The following is a 13,945-nucleotide window of genomic DNA, read 5'->3' as shown; positions in this document are numbered from 1 at the left end:
GGCAGAACTCGCAAATGGCAAAGTTCACAATTAAGTCTGAACAATATAAAAAAAGAGCCTGATTAAAAATTTAGAACAACGTATTTCTGTGCTATCTTGGATAATATTCAATGTAAATCATTTATTAATAATAGGTAATTATTTTTTGAAATTCTTATGCAACACAATCTGGATGTGTGCTGTTAAAAGCGAGAGTATCATACTTAGTACATATCCGTAGCAGACAGCCACTGTCCAACAGGAAAGAATATGAAAGAGGACTAACACTGATGTCACTTTTTCATTGAGTGATATAAGACCGATACTAACAGTAAAATGAAGTTTGTTATGTTCCTAATCTTTTAAGTTCAAGTGGAATAAAAAATTTCATCTCCTTTAATGTAATAATTATGATGTTTTTATATTGGAGAAACAAACTTCATTACAGTAAATATGACAGTTTTGGTAAATGTTTGTTGTATTCTGGGACAGAAGAAGTGAGATCAATATGTCAATGATGAAAGAAAGATAATTTCATAACATACTACTCTTGATTAAAGCATTTACTAAAACCAATGTCTGTGCATTGTACCCATCAATTTTATTTTAACAGTTTATTCCCACTGTCCTCTTTATATAACAATCAGGTTATTTAAAATTCTCTTCTCAATTCAAAATCCATTTAGTAATTAGTATTAGTATTAGTATTACATCTGAGATGGATCATTGCAATCATCAACAATTTATCATCCACTACTGGACATAGGCCTCTTCCAGACTTCTGCATTCATTATGATCTTTAGCTTTTCACATCCCAACTTCGCCCAGCTTGTTTCTTTACATCGTCAGTCCATTTTCCATTTGGTACCCTCAAGGTCTGTCTGACCATAAGAAACCCAAAACAGAATCTTTTTAGTAAATTTCCCATTATTGGTAACACTGGTTCCCGTCATCACACCAAGGTTAAATGCCATCGGGCTTCGCAAGTACTTGGAAGGGTGACCATACAGGCCTGCTGAGCACTGTTGGCAAGCACGGTGCACTGAGCCATTGTGAGGCCGATTGAGGAGCTATTTGTCTGAGGAATAGGGGCTAAGGTCAAGAAACCTAACAATGGTCAGGAGAGTTATGTGCTAACCACGTGCCCCTCCATAGCTGCATCCTATCAGCTGAGGATGACATGACAGTCAGTCAATACCATTGGATCTACTGAGGCCAGTTCAGGCAGAATTACTCACTCAGAATTTAATTAGTTATATGCTTAGTGATTCACAATCTTCCTAAGGTTCAGAAAATAGTTTAGGTGGGTTAGCCATTCGTTGACTGTTCTCCAAACCAACTTCTTCTTGCATCACTAAAAAATTTCCTATAGCTCTAACTACTTGTACAATGAGAACGTTTAAGGTGCTATAATAATGCACACTAAGTTATATGCACTTCCATGAACAGAGTATGCAAGAATGAATATTTTTCCTTTTTTCCATCATAAAATAATTCCTTGCATTATTACTTCTGTGCTAGGACTTCAATATTATTTAACTGTGATATTAGATTAACACTTACAACATAAAAAACAGCTGCAAATTATTAATTTAATACCTGAAAGTTCTGGGTAGACAGTAAATACCGAAAGGGGTAAAAGTAACCACACTCAGTATTGTTAAGGTACTGAATGGCTGGCTGGTACATAAACATGAGATAAATAGTTACTAAGTTTTCAGACAATGTACTCATTTGGAGTTAAAATACTGAAACACAATAATCACCAAGCAAGGACACTAAAATCATTGTTAGGCTTTCACAAAATGTTTATAGTTGTTTGTTGACTGTTTAACATATCAGTTATATGGTGAGTGGATATCTTTACTTCTTGCATTACTACTACTACTACTACTACTACTACTACTACTACTACTAATAATAATAATAATAATAATAATAATAATAATAAATTCATATCCCAAATTTACCTTGGTTTCATGCTCAGGTACATGACTGCCATCAACGACAGTCATTTCTACTTCTGCGCCAGCAGACAGTTCACCAGCAGTAGCAACTACTGCTTCTCTAGTTAAATCATCGTCTGAAGTAAGCCTTGGCTGGTTCACTACAATTGTGTCATTTAAATGACCTTGGCTCTGCATGTGATTGTATAAGAGTGGTTTGCGCATGAAACCCATTCCACAACACAAACATTCATAAGGTTTCTTGTCACTATGCACAAACCTATGAGCATTGCGATTGTCACGGCTGTTGAATGCTTTACCACATACTTCACAATGGAAAGGCTTCTCACCAGTATGGATACGGCGATGTTTTTTGAAATGCTCGGGATAAACAAAAGTTGCATCACACGTGGGACACTTATAAGGTCGTTCACCCGTGTGAGCAGCTTTTACATGGTAATCTAGGAGACGGCGTCGTTTGAAACCTTTACCACAATCAGCACATTTATATCGTTTGTCTTGGAGGTGTGTAGCACGTTTGTGAGATTGCAAGTTGCTACGCTGACTGAATGTTGCACCACAGAATTCACACTGATATGGTTTCTCACCTGTGTGTGTACGTTCATGATCACGTATCTCAGCCTTTCTTGCAAATGCTTTACCACAGGTGCGACATACAAAAGGCTTACACCCTGAGTGAACAACTGAATGGACTTCCAGATTTCGAGGTGTACCAAATGCCTTTCCACACTGCTCACAGATGTATTCACGAGAACCATTATGAGTACGTTCATGCTGTGCAAGGTTCTGTGCACTCAGGAATGTCTTCCCACATTCATTACATGTGAAAGGTCGAGGGCGTATTTCATGTGTCTTTGCATGAGCCCTGTATGTGTATTTTGATGCAAAATCTTTGCCACACACCTCACACACATAAGGTCGCACTCCAGTATGTGTATTGATATGTTCTTCTAGCAAATTTCGAGAGCTATACCGCTTGCCACAAGTCTCACATGTCCACAACTTTGACTGTGGATAATGCATACGTTTGTGTACACGGAAAAGTCTAAGGTTACTGAATATACGATTACACACTTCACACTGATAGTCTCCATCCTCGGTGGCTGCATGCTCATCTAAGTGAGCAGATAATTCATTTCGTTTGCGGAAGTCCTGACCACAGATATCACAAATGTAAACACGGATGTTATGTACATTTTTTGTGTGTGATGATATGCTCTTCATGTCCCCTACAGCCCTCTGGTCTTCGTCACATAACAAGCAAGTGTAATTCTGTCCATCTCTCTCAATTACCTGCAATTATAAAAAAAATATATAAATGTATAACACTCAGTTCAATAATGAACGCATGAGAAAAACATACCGGGTGGTCATAATTAAACTGATGTTGTTCCAATTGCTGCAGTGTGGGCTGTATACATAACAGGCTGCTGAAACATAGTACGTATGTTCATCAAATCGTTGTGCTCATGGGGTTCGCTGGGGGAAAAAGCTTCACTTTCTGCCACCAGGTGAAAAACTAGGCACCGTAAGAAGTCAGAACATGAAACATTTCCTGTTTTCACATAAATATGCTGTTTGTGGCTTGGCGGTACATGTTGATATCTATTGTGAAGTGACTGTTGGTGTAAACGATTAAGAAGATTGAAGTTTTCTGTTTGAAACACAGTGGTATTGACAAGAAAGACCGTGCACTGCTGGTAAAGTTATTTCATCAGAACGACAGCAATAGCAGTGCTATACTGCGGGAATATTGCCAAAAGAAACAGCTGCGAAGAGGCCCCATGTCAATAAATGGGCTAAAGAATATGATCAAGCACTTTGAAGAAAGAGGAGAATTAGGGGTGCAGCAAGGAGACAGAAGTGACCCTTTTCCATGGAAGTAGTTGTTGAAGTTACTGTTGCTATAACCGAACATGCAGCATATGGCTCAAACTCTGCACAGACAGTGCTCAAGCTGTGTCATGGGAATTTTCTCTCCCCTGGTCAACTGATAAAAGATTTTGCAGCACATTTTACACTGGTATCCCTACAAGATTCAAAGTGTGCATCAAATGAAGCCCCAAAGCTACAACACCGTGACTTTGTCTTTTGTTTTTTGGCATCCATGGAAATATATGACGTGTGGCCAAGGAATATTCATTGGCCGGGCAAGGCACATTTTACTCAGCATGGTGTCATGGATGCACAAAACTGTTACATATTGGGTTCTACTCCACAACATGTTGTGCAGGAACACCCACTGCACCCAACTTGAGTGACTGTGTGGTGTCATTTCACGAGCTCCTTCATTGTCCATCTGTTTTTCTCTGCACAGATGACACCTCATGGTCTGTTAGCTGTACAGTGACATCTTCATGTTATAAAGACCTTGTGCAACATTTTATTCCAGCTTCGCAAGTACGCAACTTTGTCACACCATATTTTGGTTGGTTGGTTGGTTGGTTTAAAAAGGAGCGGGAGGGGGGGGGGGGGGGCTAAACTAAGAGGTCATTGGTCATTGGTCCCTTGTTCCAAAGGAAACAATGCCACAAGGCTGAGACTAAGACAATGAGACAACACAAAACAGAATGAAATGAAAAACTACAACAACGACTGAAGGGCCACGAACACTTTAATGGACAAAAGGGGACAAGAAAACCACAAAGATGAAAGAAACAGGTATAAGAGGTTAAAACAAGAAAGCAGGTTACCATGGCTGGCTGACCTTGAGGATAAAAAGGAAAGGCCAGCCACTCTGCAACACATTAAAACCCCAAACCTGAAAGCACTAGTGTGGAGGTCACACAGGGACAAAGGACACTGCTAAAAACTTAGAGCAAATGATAAAACTCACCCTAACAAATAAAACATAAAACTAAAGCTGCTGTGGAGGCATTGTCGTCCAACACCGAAGGTAGGGTGCTGGGAAAGTTAAAAGTCGACCGCGGTGCAGCTAAAAGTCGGCAGTCCAGCAAGAGATGGACAACAGTCATTCATGAGCCACAGCGACACCGAGTTGGGTCCTCACAATGGAGAAGGTAACCTTGCATCAGCCACGTATGGCCAAGGCGGAGCCGACAGAGAACCACAGAGCCCTGTGAGAGGCGCGCACGGAGGTCTTCCACACATTCATAGTTTCCTTAATGGCACGCAGCTTGTGCATATTGAGGTTATGCCATTCCATCTCCCAAAGCCACAAAAACTTGTTGTGTTATATAGAATGCAGGTCAGTTTCAGAGAAGCCGCAGTTTCTGCGTAGCCTGTCAGCAAGTTCATTGCCTGGGATTCCGATGTAACCTGGGGTCCAGACAAACACCACTGAACGACTGGACCATTCCAGGGCGTAGATGGACTCCTGGATGGTCGCTACCAAAGGATGACAAGGGTAGCACTGGTCGATAGCTTGTAGGCTGCTCAAGGAGTCAGTACACAGGAGAAATGACTCTCCCGGGCATGAGCCGATGTGCTCAAGAGCACGAGATATGGCCGCCAGCTCTGCAGTGAAAACACTGCAGCCATCTGGCAGGGACTGCTGTTCTACATGTCCTCCATGAACATAGGCAAAGCCAACTTGACCATCAGTGATAGAACCATCGGTGTAAACCACTTCATGGCCCCAGTACATGTTCAGAATTGAGAGGAAGTGACAGCGGAGAGTCACAGGGTTAGTTGAGTGCTTAGGGCCATGTGAAAGGTCCAGGCGAAGCCGCAGCCTAGGTGTAGACCACAAAAGTGTTAGTAAATGAACCTCAAGTATAGGTGGTAATGCCAAGGACTCCAGTTCACAGAGAAGGAACCACACACAAACTGCAATTGTAAGCCCTGACCTAAGCCGCTGATGCAGGAGATGAACCGCCATGGGCAGGAAAAGGAGATGGTAACTCAGATGCACAGGAGAACTACGAACATGTGCAACATAACTGGAGAGCAACTGTGCACACCTAACCTGCAATGGTGGGACTCTGGTCTCCACCAGGACGCTGGTCACCGGACTCATCCTAAAAGCTCTTGTCGTTAGGCAAATGCCACACACAGTGGTGCACTGGGTTGAGTAAACGCAACACTGAGGGTGCCGCCAAACCATAAACCGGACTCCCACAGTCAAGACAGGATTGAACAAGGGCTCTGTAGAGCTGCAGCAGCGTAGAGTGATCTGCACCCCAGTTAGTGTTGCTCGGGCAGTGGAGGGCATTCAGGTGCTGCCAGCACTTCTGCTTAAGCTGACGGAGGTGAGGAAGCCAAGTCAATCAGGCATCGAAAACCAGTCCTAAGAATCGATATGTCTCCACTACAGTGAGTGCATCGTTATTAAGGTAAAGTTCTGGTTCCGCATGAATGGTACGACACCGACAGAAGAGCATAACATCAGACTTTGCGGCCAAAAACTGGAAACCATGGGCTAGATCCTGTGACTGTGCCTTCTGGATGGCTCCCTGTAGGCGTTGCTCAGTAACACCAGTACTGGTGGAGCAGGACAAAATGCAGAAGTCGTCTGAATACAGAGACGGTGAAACGGACAGCCCTACAGCTACTGCTAGATCATTAATGGCCACTAAAAATAGAGATACATTCAACACAGAGCCCTGCGGGACCCCATTCTCCAAAAAATGTGGAACGTTTCATGATTTTGCATGTCATCCTTGCGCAGGAGCCATGCTAATCTTCTCTGTATCGTTCCAATTTTAGTGTATGTACCACCGACGTGAGTACATCCTTATTTTCATGCAAGATGGGGCGAAAACATATTGCTTACCATGTGAAAGACTTGCTTGCTAACAAATGCAAAGTTTCAAGACGATTGGCTTTCCAGATCCCCCCAACCTAAATCTAAGTGACTTCTGGTTGTGGGGCTATCTGAAAGACCATGTCTATTAGTGATGTACCTGGACTCTTCGTGATCTGAAGGATAGCACATGAAGACCCATTGCTCTGATTGTATCGCATATGATGCGAGCAACTGTTGACAAGATGTTACAGATGTAGCATGTTGCTCAATCAGGAGACCATACTGAATACACATTGTAACCACATCCCAATAAATGTGACAGAACCACCATTATCATGTGTGTAATGGTACCTCCCCTTTTCCTGCATCTATACCACATTCTGACTGCTTACAGTGCCATATTTTCACCCGGTCCAGAAAGTGGAACTATTTTTTTTTTCCTAGCATACTCCGCTAGCACACAGATTAACGAACATGCATACAATATTTCTGTGTCCTGCAATGTATATAGCCTACACTGCAACACTCTGAACACCTGTAATTATAACCATCCAGTATAAACAAAATGACGAAGACAGTCACAAAAAAAGAAACATAAAAATACTAAATTTTACATGTTGAAATGGTGTCAAGAAAGGGTACAGGGAGGCAAAAATTCTATTGGGAAGTGTGAGCCCACATCTAAGAGAACCCTCGTAACTAACACTGCCATAATTTAGATATAAACACTGCAAGATTTGACATTTCTTAAAGTAGTCACGCATATTCAGCAAAAAAATTTCACTTGTTAGTTATTTAACGCATTTGCTAAGTATGTCACAAAGTTTCTTATACAAATGTACAATCAACATTTCTTGAAGGTGCCACAAGTTGGAAATTCTTTGTAATTTGATTGCAAATTACACAAAAACTTGTCACAAACTGTTTTTCCTTCTGAAAAATATCCATAGTAACCAACACACAAACAAACTGATCATCATCGTCTTCGTTATATGTCTTGCACACTCAGTCCACATACTTTTCTGTGTATGTTTCTAATTTACTACAAACCTCATACATGTCAACAACACTATGTCATGGCCCCCAAGTGTATGTCTTGAAAACTTTGTTTACACCTCAAATGCCTGTGTCTGAAGGACGGACATGCTGAAACGACATCTTCACAGGTCACGGAAGTCCAGCTTCCAATGGTTATCTGTGCAAGGCACATTATTATTTGGAAGACAAATCCCATTTAACACAGTTTACTTCAAAGCTTTTCGTAACACACAGCATATGTTTTCTCTAATCTCTCCACGTTCCCAAGTAACAATAATGGTTTATACCAGTACTTATTGTAAAAGATCTCAATGCTTTTAAATATTAAAACCTGAATAAACTGTTGAAGGCAAGTTACACATACTTTGTTTAATTTCTGAAACCAATTACTTTAAAACAGCTTCTGTATTACTTTACATCAATTATCTCTATGTTTTAAAATATTAAAACTGAAATAAAATGTGTAAGGCAAGTTACACACACTTTTTTTAATTCATCAGCATAGTTTTGAAATATTGCATCAACAACCCCCCCCCCCCCCAACCCATTTTCATTAAAAATAGATTATTCAACTTTAAGATAGCAACTTTGCCTCGCTCAAACGTACATCTAAAAACCTGCACAATAAAAGGAGAAAAATATCACAACATTCTTCCTTCTCAATTTCCAATTCATTTCTTTCGCTTTTATGTACAAGTACGGGCACTTTCCCTTTCCCTGGTTTCAAAGCATAGAGGTGAGACACTTTGGGAAAACAAATGTATTTCTATCATCAAGGGCCAATTTTTATAATCAAAGCTTATGTTCAGGAGAAGCCATGTACACCCATACTCAGCAAGCCCCAGTGAAGTGCATGCAGAGAACACTTACCATTCTATTAGTTATTACGGTTTTCCTAATCCATTTGTCTGTGGAGCACAGTAAGAATGACTGCTTAAATGCCTTTGTGAATACTATGGTAAGGATACAATGTAATCATTTTTTGTTTTGCAAAACTCTAGTAACAGATGAAAAAATTTTAATGCCTCTGGGTGTGTAATAACACATAGGCCTAATGGACAATATTGCGAGAGCAGAGTTCTGGAATTTGGACAAGATGCAATGGGAAATGGAAAACCATTTCACGAACAATGGACATGTAGGATTCAGACTTACATGGTGTCCCCTGGCAGTAATGCAAGAGTTACACGTTCAATAGTGCATTTTAAACTGAAACATTATTTTGTTGTAATTAAGATGCTCCATTTTTTTATTCTTAACAGTTCAAGAAAGACACTGAAATGTGTAAAGATAATCTGCATACTGGGTAACTGTGAGTTTGCTACACTTATGTATAACTTAATTTATATTCTGTTTTAGCACTTTAAATAACATTTTCCAGAAATAACTTTGAACATTTATAAAGCACTATAGTTCATACTGTGTCATGAAGAATATGATCAAACCCCAACAAAAATATTTACATGAAAACAACTTTCTCAAATGTTCAATTTCTGCCATAATTTTGGCTGCTTCAGCCAACACTTTTTCTTTTTTTATTTATTTAGATTCTAGTGTGTCAGTTTCATATTTTATTCTTTTTCTGGCAAATTACTGTTCTTTTTGTTTTTCAATTTCAATTACTTGTTTCTTTTTATCATATTTATACGAGGAACTCGCATTACACCTAGAGAGCATTAAACTTCTGTCTATTTTATAATTGCCAAAACCACCATCATCATAGATTGCAGCAGAAGTATGTACAACATTCCCAAGCAAAAATACTGAAATAATATTGAGCAAATCTACAAAGTTACAACATTCTTTTTGTGACAGTGACATTCATCCAAATGAGTTTCACTACTTATGAACAATGTTGTTTCTTTTTTAATATGAACATTGCTACAAATATTGAAAAATTCTAGTTTGACACAGTTTGCTTTTACACCAGATAACCTTTGAGCAAGCATGAGAATTTCAAGGCATGATGTCAACCTCTTAACAGCCATTTCTTAATTTAATGCTACTGATACATGAAATGGCACCTGTAAGTTTATATTTCAGTGGTGACCTTTCAAGTAGCTTTTGTACCACACCAATAACACAAGAATGCATTTCTTCTTTATGCCTCAAGATGTCAGTCAGGTCCTTAACTTTCTGTTACAAAGTACTACGTATTGACCAGATTATTCTTATCCTTCATGTCAATCTTCACAAGAGATTTTTCATTTACTGAACTGTCTGATCTGGCTATTCACTACATTAACAGCGTGGTAAGAGGGAACAATTCATTATTTTGAGCAGCTGTTCTTAGATGTGGAAAACTTTTTAAGGCTTGTTCAGCCACACATATATTTTTGATCCATCTTGTGCCATAGAATTGTTGAAACGAGTAAGGCTCTAAAAAATGGTGCAATTTCCCAATTTGTCTGTCACAGGTCAGTTTTGAAAGTTCCGTGAACTACATGCAGGCTCTAACTACATGCAAGAGTTCCGTGTTATAAGAAATGCCATTCCAAACTTAAAAATTCACTTTTGGTCCATTCATTGACAAATTCAAAACTTTTGGAAGATTCTTCAAGCCAAAGGAACCTTTCAAAGTATATAGTAAGTCACTGACCCTTGTGCACTGAATAAAAGCAGAGTCAAAATAATAAATTGAAAACTAACTTATTTTTATCCCAAAACCTAAAAAGGACTTCAATTTGTTGGTTGGTTTAAAGGCGGGAGAAGGGACCAACCTACGAGGTCATTGACCCTTGTCCCTAATAAAACAGTGCCACAAGTGAGAGAATAAAACTGACAAAACATATACACAAAATAAAAAGCCACAAGAACGAAGGGAAGGCAATGAACACTAAAAGGAACAAAAGAGGACAAGAAAACAACAGAGAGATGCTGGAAACAGAAGAGAGTAAAACATGAAAGCAGATTACAGTGGCTGGCCTACCACGAAAATAAAAAGGGAAAGCCAGCCACTCTGCAACACATTAAGACCTCCCCTAAAAGCACTAGGGTGGAGGATACAGAGGGACAAAGGACATGCGCTAAAAACTACATAGAAGTATAAAACCCACTCTCACAGATAAAATGTAAAACCAAAGCTGCTGTGGAGGCATTGTCGCCCAGCACCAAAGGCAGGGTGCTGGTAAAGTTAAAAGTCTGCCGCAGAGCGGCTAAAAGTGGGCAGTCCAGCAAGAGGTGGACGACTGTCATTTGGGAGCCACAGCGACACTGAATGGGTCCTCGCGACAGTGTACGTAACCATGCGTTAGCCCTGTATGGCCAATGCACAGCTGGCAGAGGACAACTGATTCCCTGCGAGAGGCCTGCATGGAAGACTTCCACACATTCATAGTCTCCTTAATGACACGCAGTTTGTTGTGCATGCTGTTATGCCATTCCGTCTCCCGAAACCGGAAAACCCTGTGGTGTAAGACAGAACGCAGGTCAGCTTCGGAGATGTCTATCTCCAGAAGCGGTTTCCGCGTCGCCTGTTTTGCCAGCCTGTCGGCAAGTTCGTTACCGAGGATTCTGTTGTGTCCTAGGGTCCACACAAACACCACGGAACGGCGGGACTGTTCCAGGGCATAGATGGGCTCCTGAATGGACGCTAGCAGAGGGTGGCGAAGGTAACATTAATTGATAGCTTGTAAGCTGCTCAATGAGTCAGTACACAGGAGAAATGACTTGCCAGGGCATGAGCAGATGTACTCAAGAGCAAGAGATATGGCCACCAGCTCTGGAGTGAAAACACTGCAGCCAACTGGCAAGGAATGCTGCTCAATATGTTCTCCATGAACATATGCGAAGCCTACATGACCATCAGCCACTGAGCTGTCGGTGTAAACCACTTCAGAGTCCGGAACACGTCAAGAATTGAGAGGAAGAGACAGCGGAAAGCGGCGGGGTTAACAGAGTCCTTAGGGCCATGCAAAAGGTCCACACAAAGCTGCAGCCGAGGCATACACCATGGAGGCGTACATGAACGGACCACAAGTAGAGGTGGTAAAGGGAAGGACTCCGGTTCGGAGAGAAGGGACTGCACGCAAACCGCAATCGTTAGCCCTGATCTGGGCTGCCGATGAGGGAGATGGACTGCCGCGGGCAAGAAAAGGAGACGGTAATTCGGATGCTCAGGGGAACTATGAATGTGTGCTGCGTAACTGCCGAGCAGTTACTCACGTCTGATCTGCAGTGGAGGGACACCAGCCTCCACCAGTATGCTGGTCACCAGACTCATCCTAAAAGCTCCCGTCACTAATAGAACCCCCAGAGTGGTGCACAGGGTTGAGTAAATGCAATGCTGAAGGCGCTGCCGAGCCATAAACCAGACTCCCATAGTCAATTCAGGATTGGACAAGGGCTCCGTAGAGCTGCAGCAGCGTACAGCAATCTGAACCCCAATTGGCGTTGCTCAGCAACGGAGGGCATTGACAAACATGAGGGAGCCAAGTAAATCAAGCTTCAAAATCCAGTCCTAGGAATTTATATGTCTCGGATGAACGGTACGACACTTGACAGAAGTGCATGACACACAACTTTGCAGCTGAAAACTGGAAGTCGTGGGCTAGAGCCCATGACTGTGCCTTGTGGATAGCTCCCTGGAGGTGCCGCTCAGCAACAACAGTACTGGAGCAGCAGTACAAAATGCAGAAGTCGTCTGCATACAGAGAAGGTGAGACGGAGAGTCCGACAGCTGCTGCTAGACCATTAATGGCCACTAAAAATACAGAGACACTCAATACGGAGCCCTGCAGGACTCCATTCTTCTGGATATGGATGGAACTATGGGAGTCACCAACTTGGACATGAAAAGTATGACGCAACAGTAAGTTTTGGATAATAATCGGGGGTGGTCCCCGGAGACCCCACTCATACAATGTGGCAAGGATATGATGTCGCCAAGTCATGTCATATCATATCATATGCTTTATGCAAGTCAAAAAAGACGGTAATAAGGTGTTCGAATGGCAGACTCGATGGACACAAGAATATCAGTGATAGAGTCACCCTGGCGGAAGCTGCCCTGACATGGGGCCAGCAAGCCACATGACTCTAGAACCCAACCGAACTGCTGACATACCATAAGTTCCAGCAGCTTACAAGGAAAGTTGGTGAGGCTGATTGGCCAACAGCTATCCACATCAAGCAGGTTTTTACCTGGTTTGAGCACCGGAGTGATGGTGCTTTCCCACTATTGTGATTAAAAGACGCCATCGCACCAGAGCCGGTTGAAGATGATGAGAAGATGTCACTTGTAGTCAGATGAGAGATGTTTAATCATCTGGCTGTGGATGCGATCAGGCCCATGAGCTGTGTTGGGGCAATGTGCAAGGGCACTGAGGAGCTCCGACTGTGTAAAGGGGGCGTTATAGGATTCACTGTAGCGTGTAGTGAATGAGAGGACGTTCCCTTCCAGCTGCCGTTTGAGTGTGCGAAAGGCTGGGGGGTAATTCTCCGACACAGAGGCTTGAGCAAAGTGTCCAGCAATTGCGTTTGTGTCGGTACATAACTCGCCATTTATGGTAACACTGAGGACAACTGTTGGGGCCTTGTACCCGAAAAGACGTTTGATCTTTGCCCAAACTTGATAAGGTGATGTGTAGCACCCAATGGTGGAGACTTATCTCTCCCAACACCACTCCTTCCGTTGTTTGATAAGGTAGCCACGGGCATGGAGCCGTTTAAAGGCTATGAGGTGCTCCAGGGAAGGGTGCCACTTATGCCGTTGTAGAGCTCACCAATGCTCCTTAATTGCTTAAGCAACTTCCGGCGACCACCAAGGGACTGCCTGATGCCTTGGGCACCCTAAAGAGCGAGGGATCACGTTTTCTGTTGCAGAAACAATTGTGCTAGTCACCCGCTCAACCATCACATCGATGTTACCGTGTGGGGGAGATTCAGCGGTGACATTAGAGGTGAAAGTTCGCCAGTACACCTTGTTCAAAGCCCATTTGGGCAAGTGTCCATGTGCCTGATGCTGGGGCAGTGACAGGAAGATGGGGAAGTGGTCACTACCACACAGGTCATCATGTGCTCTCCAGTGGATGGATGGGAGAAGTCCTGGGCTGCAAATTGATAAATCAATTGCCAAGTAACTACCATGAGCCACATTGAAATGTGTGGTGGCCCCAGTGTTTAAGAGGCAGAGGTCAAATTGCGACAGTAAAGTTTTGACATCTCTATGTTAAAAAATATATCGGCTCAACCACTTGTTTATAGTGTAAAACACTACATTGACATTCGGAACCACGACCTCTGATCCAGTATG

General features: G+C 42.1%; 1 protein-coding gene and 1 non-coding gene across 4 annotated transcripts in view; both read right to left on the bottom strand.

Moving 5' to 3' along the window:
• The window catches only part of LOC126162226 (zinc finger protein 37-like), a 74,628-nt gene that overhangs the window by 14,312 nt on the left and 46,371 nt on the right, over positions 1 to 13,945 (bottom strand). For all 3 annotated transcript variants that reach the window (XM_049918584.1, XM_049918587.1, XM_049918586.1), the window contains exon 5: positions 1,950 to 3,239. In XM_049918584.1, the coding sequence (XP_049774541.1) occupies positions 1,950 to 3,239 (1,290 nt within the window). The remainder of the gene's footprint in view (positions 1 to 1,949; positions 3,240 to 13,945) is intronic.
• On the bottom strand, positions 6,532 to 6,638 carry LOC126163327 (U6 spliceosomal RNA). Its single transcript, XR_007535218.1, has one exon. It is a non-coding gene; the product is annotated as a U6 spliceosomal RNA (small nuclear RNA).

The sequence above is a fragment of the Schistocerca cancellata genome, chromosome 2 (assembly GCF_023864275.1).
Source record: "Schistocerca cancellata isolate TAMUIC-IGC-003103 chromosome 2, iqSchCanc2.1, whole genome shotgun sequence".
NCBI classification, from domain to species: domain Eukaryota; kingdom Metazoa; phylum Arthropoda; class Insecta; order Orthoptera; family Acrididae; genus Schistocerca; species Schistocerca cancellata.
This window is presented reverse-complemented; position numbering and strand designations above follow the sequence as displayed.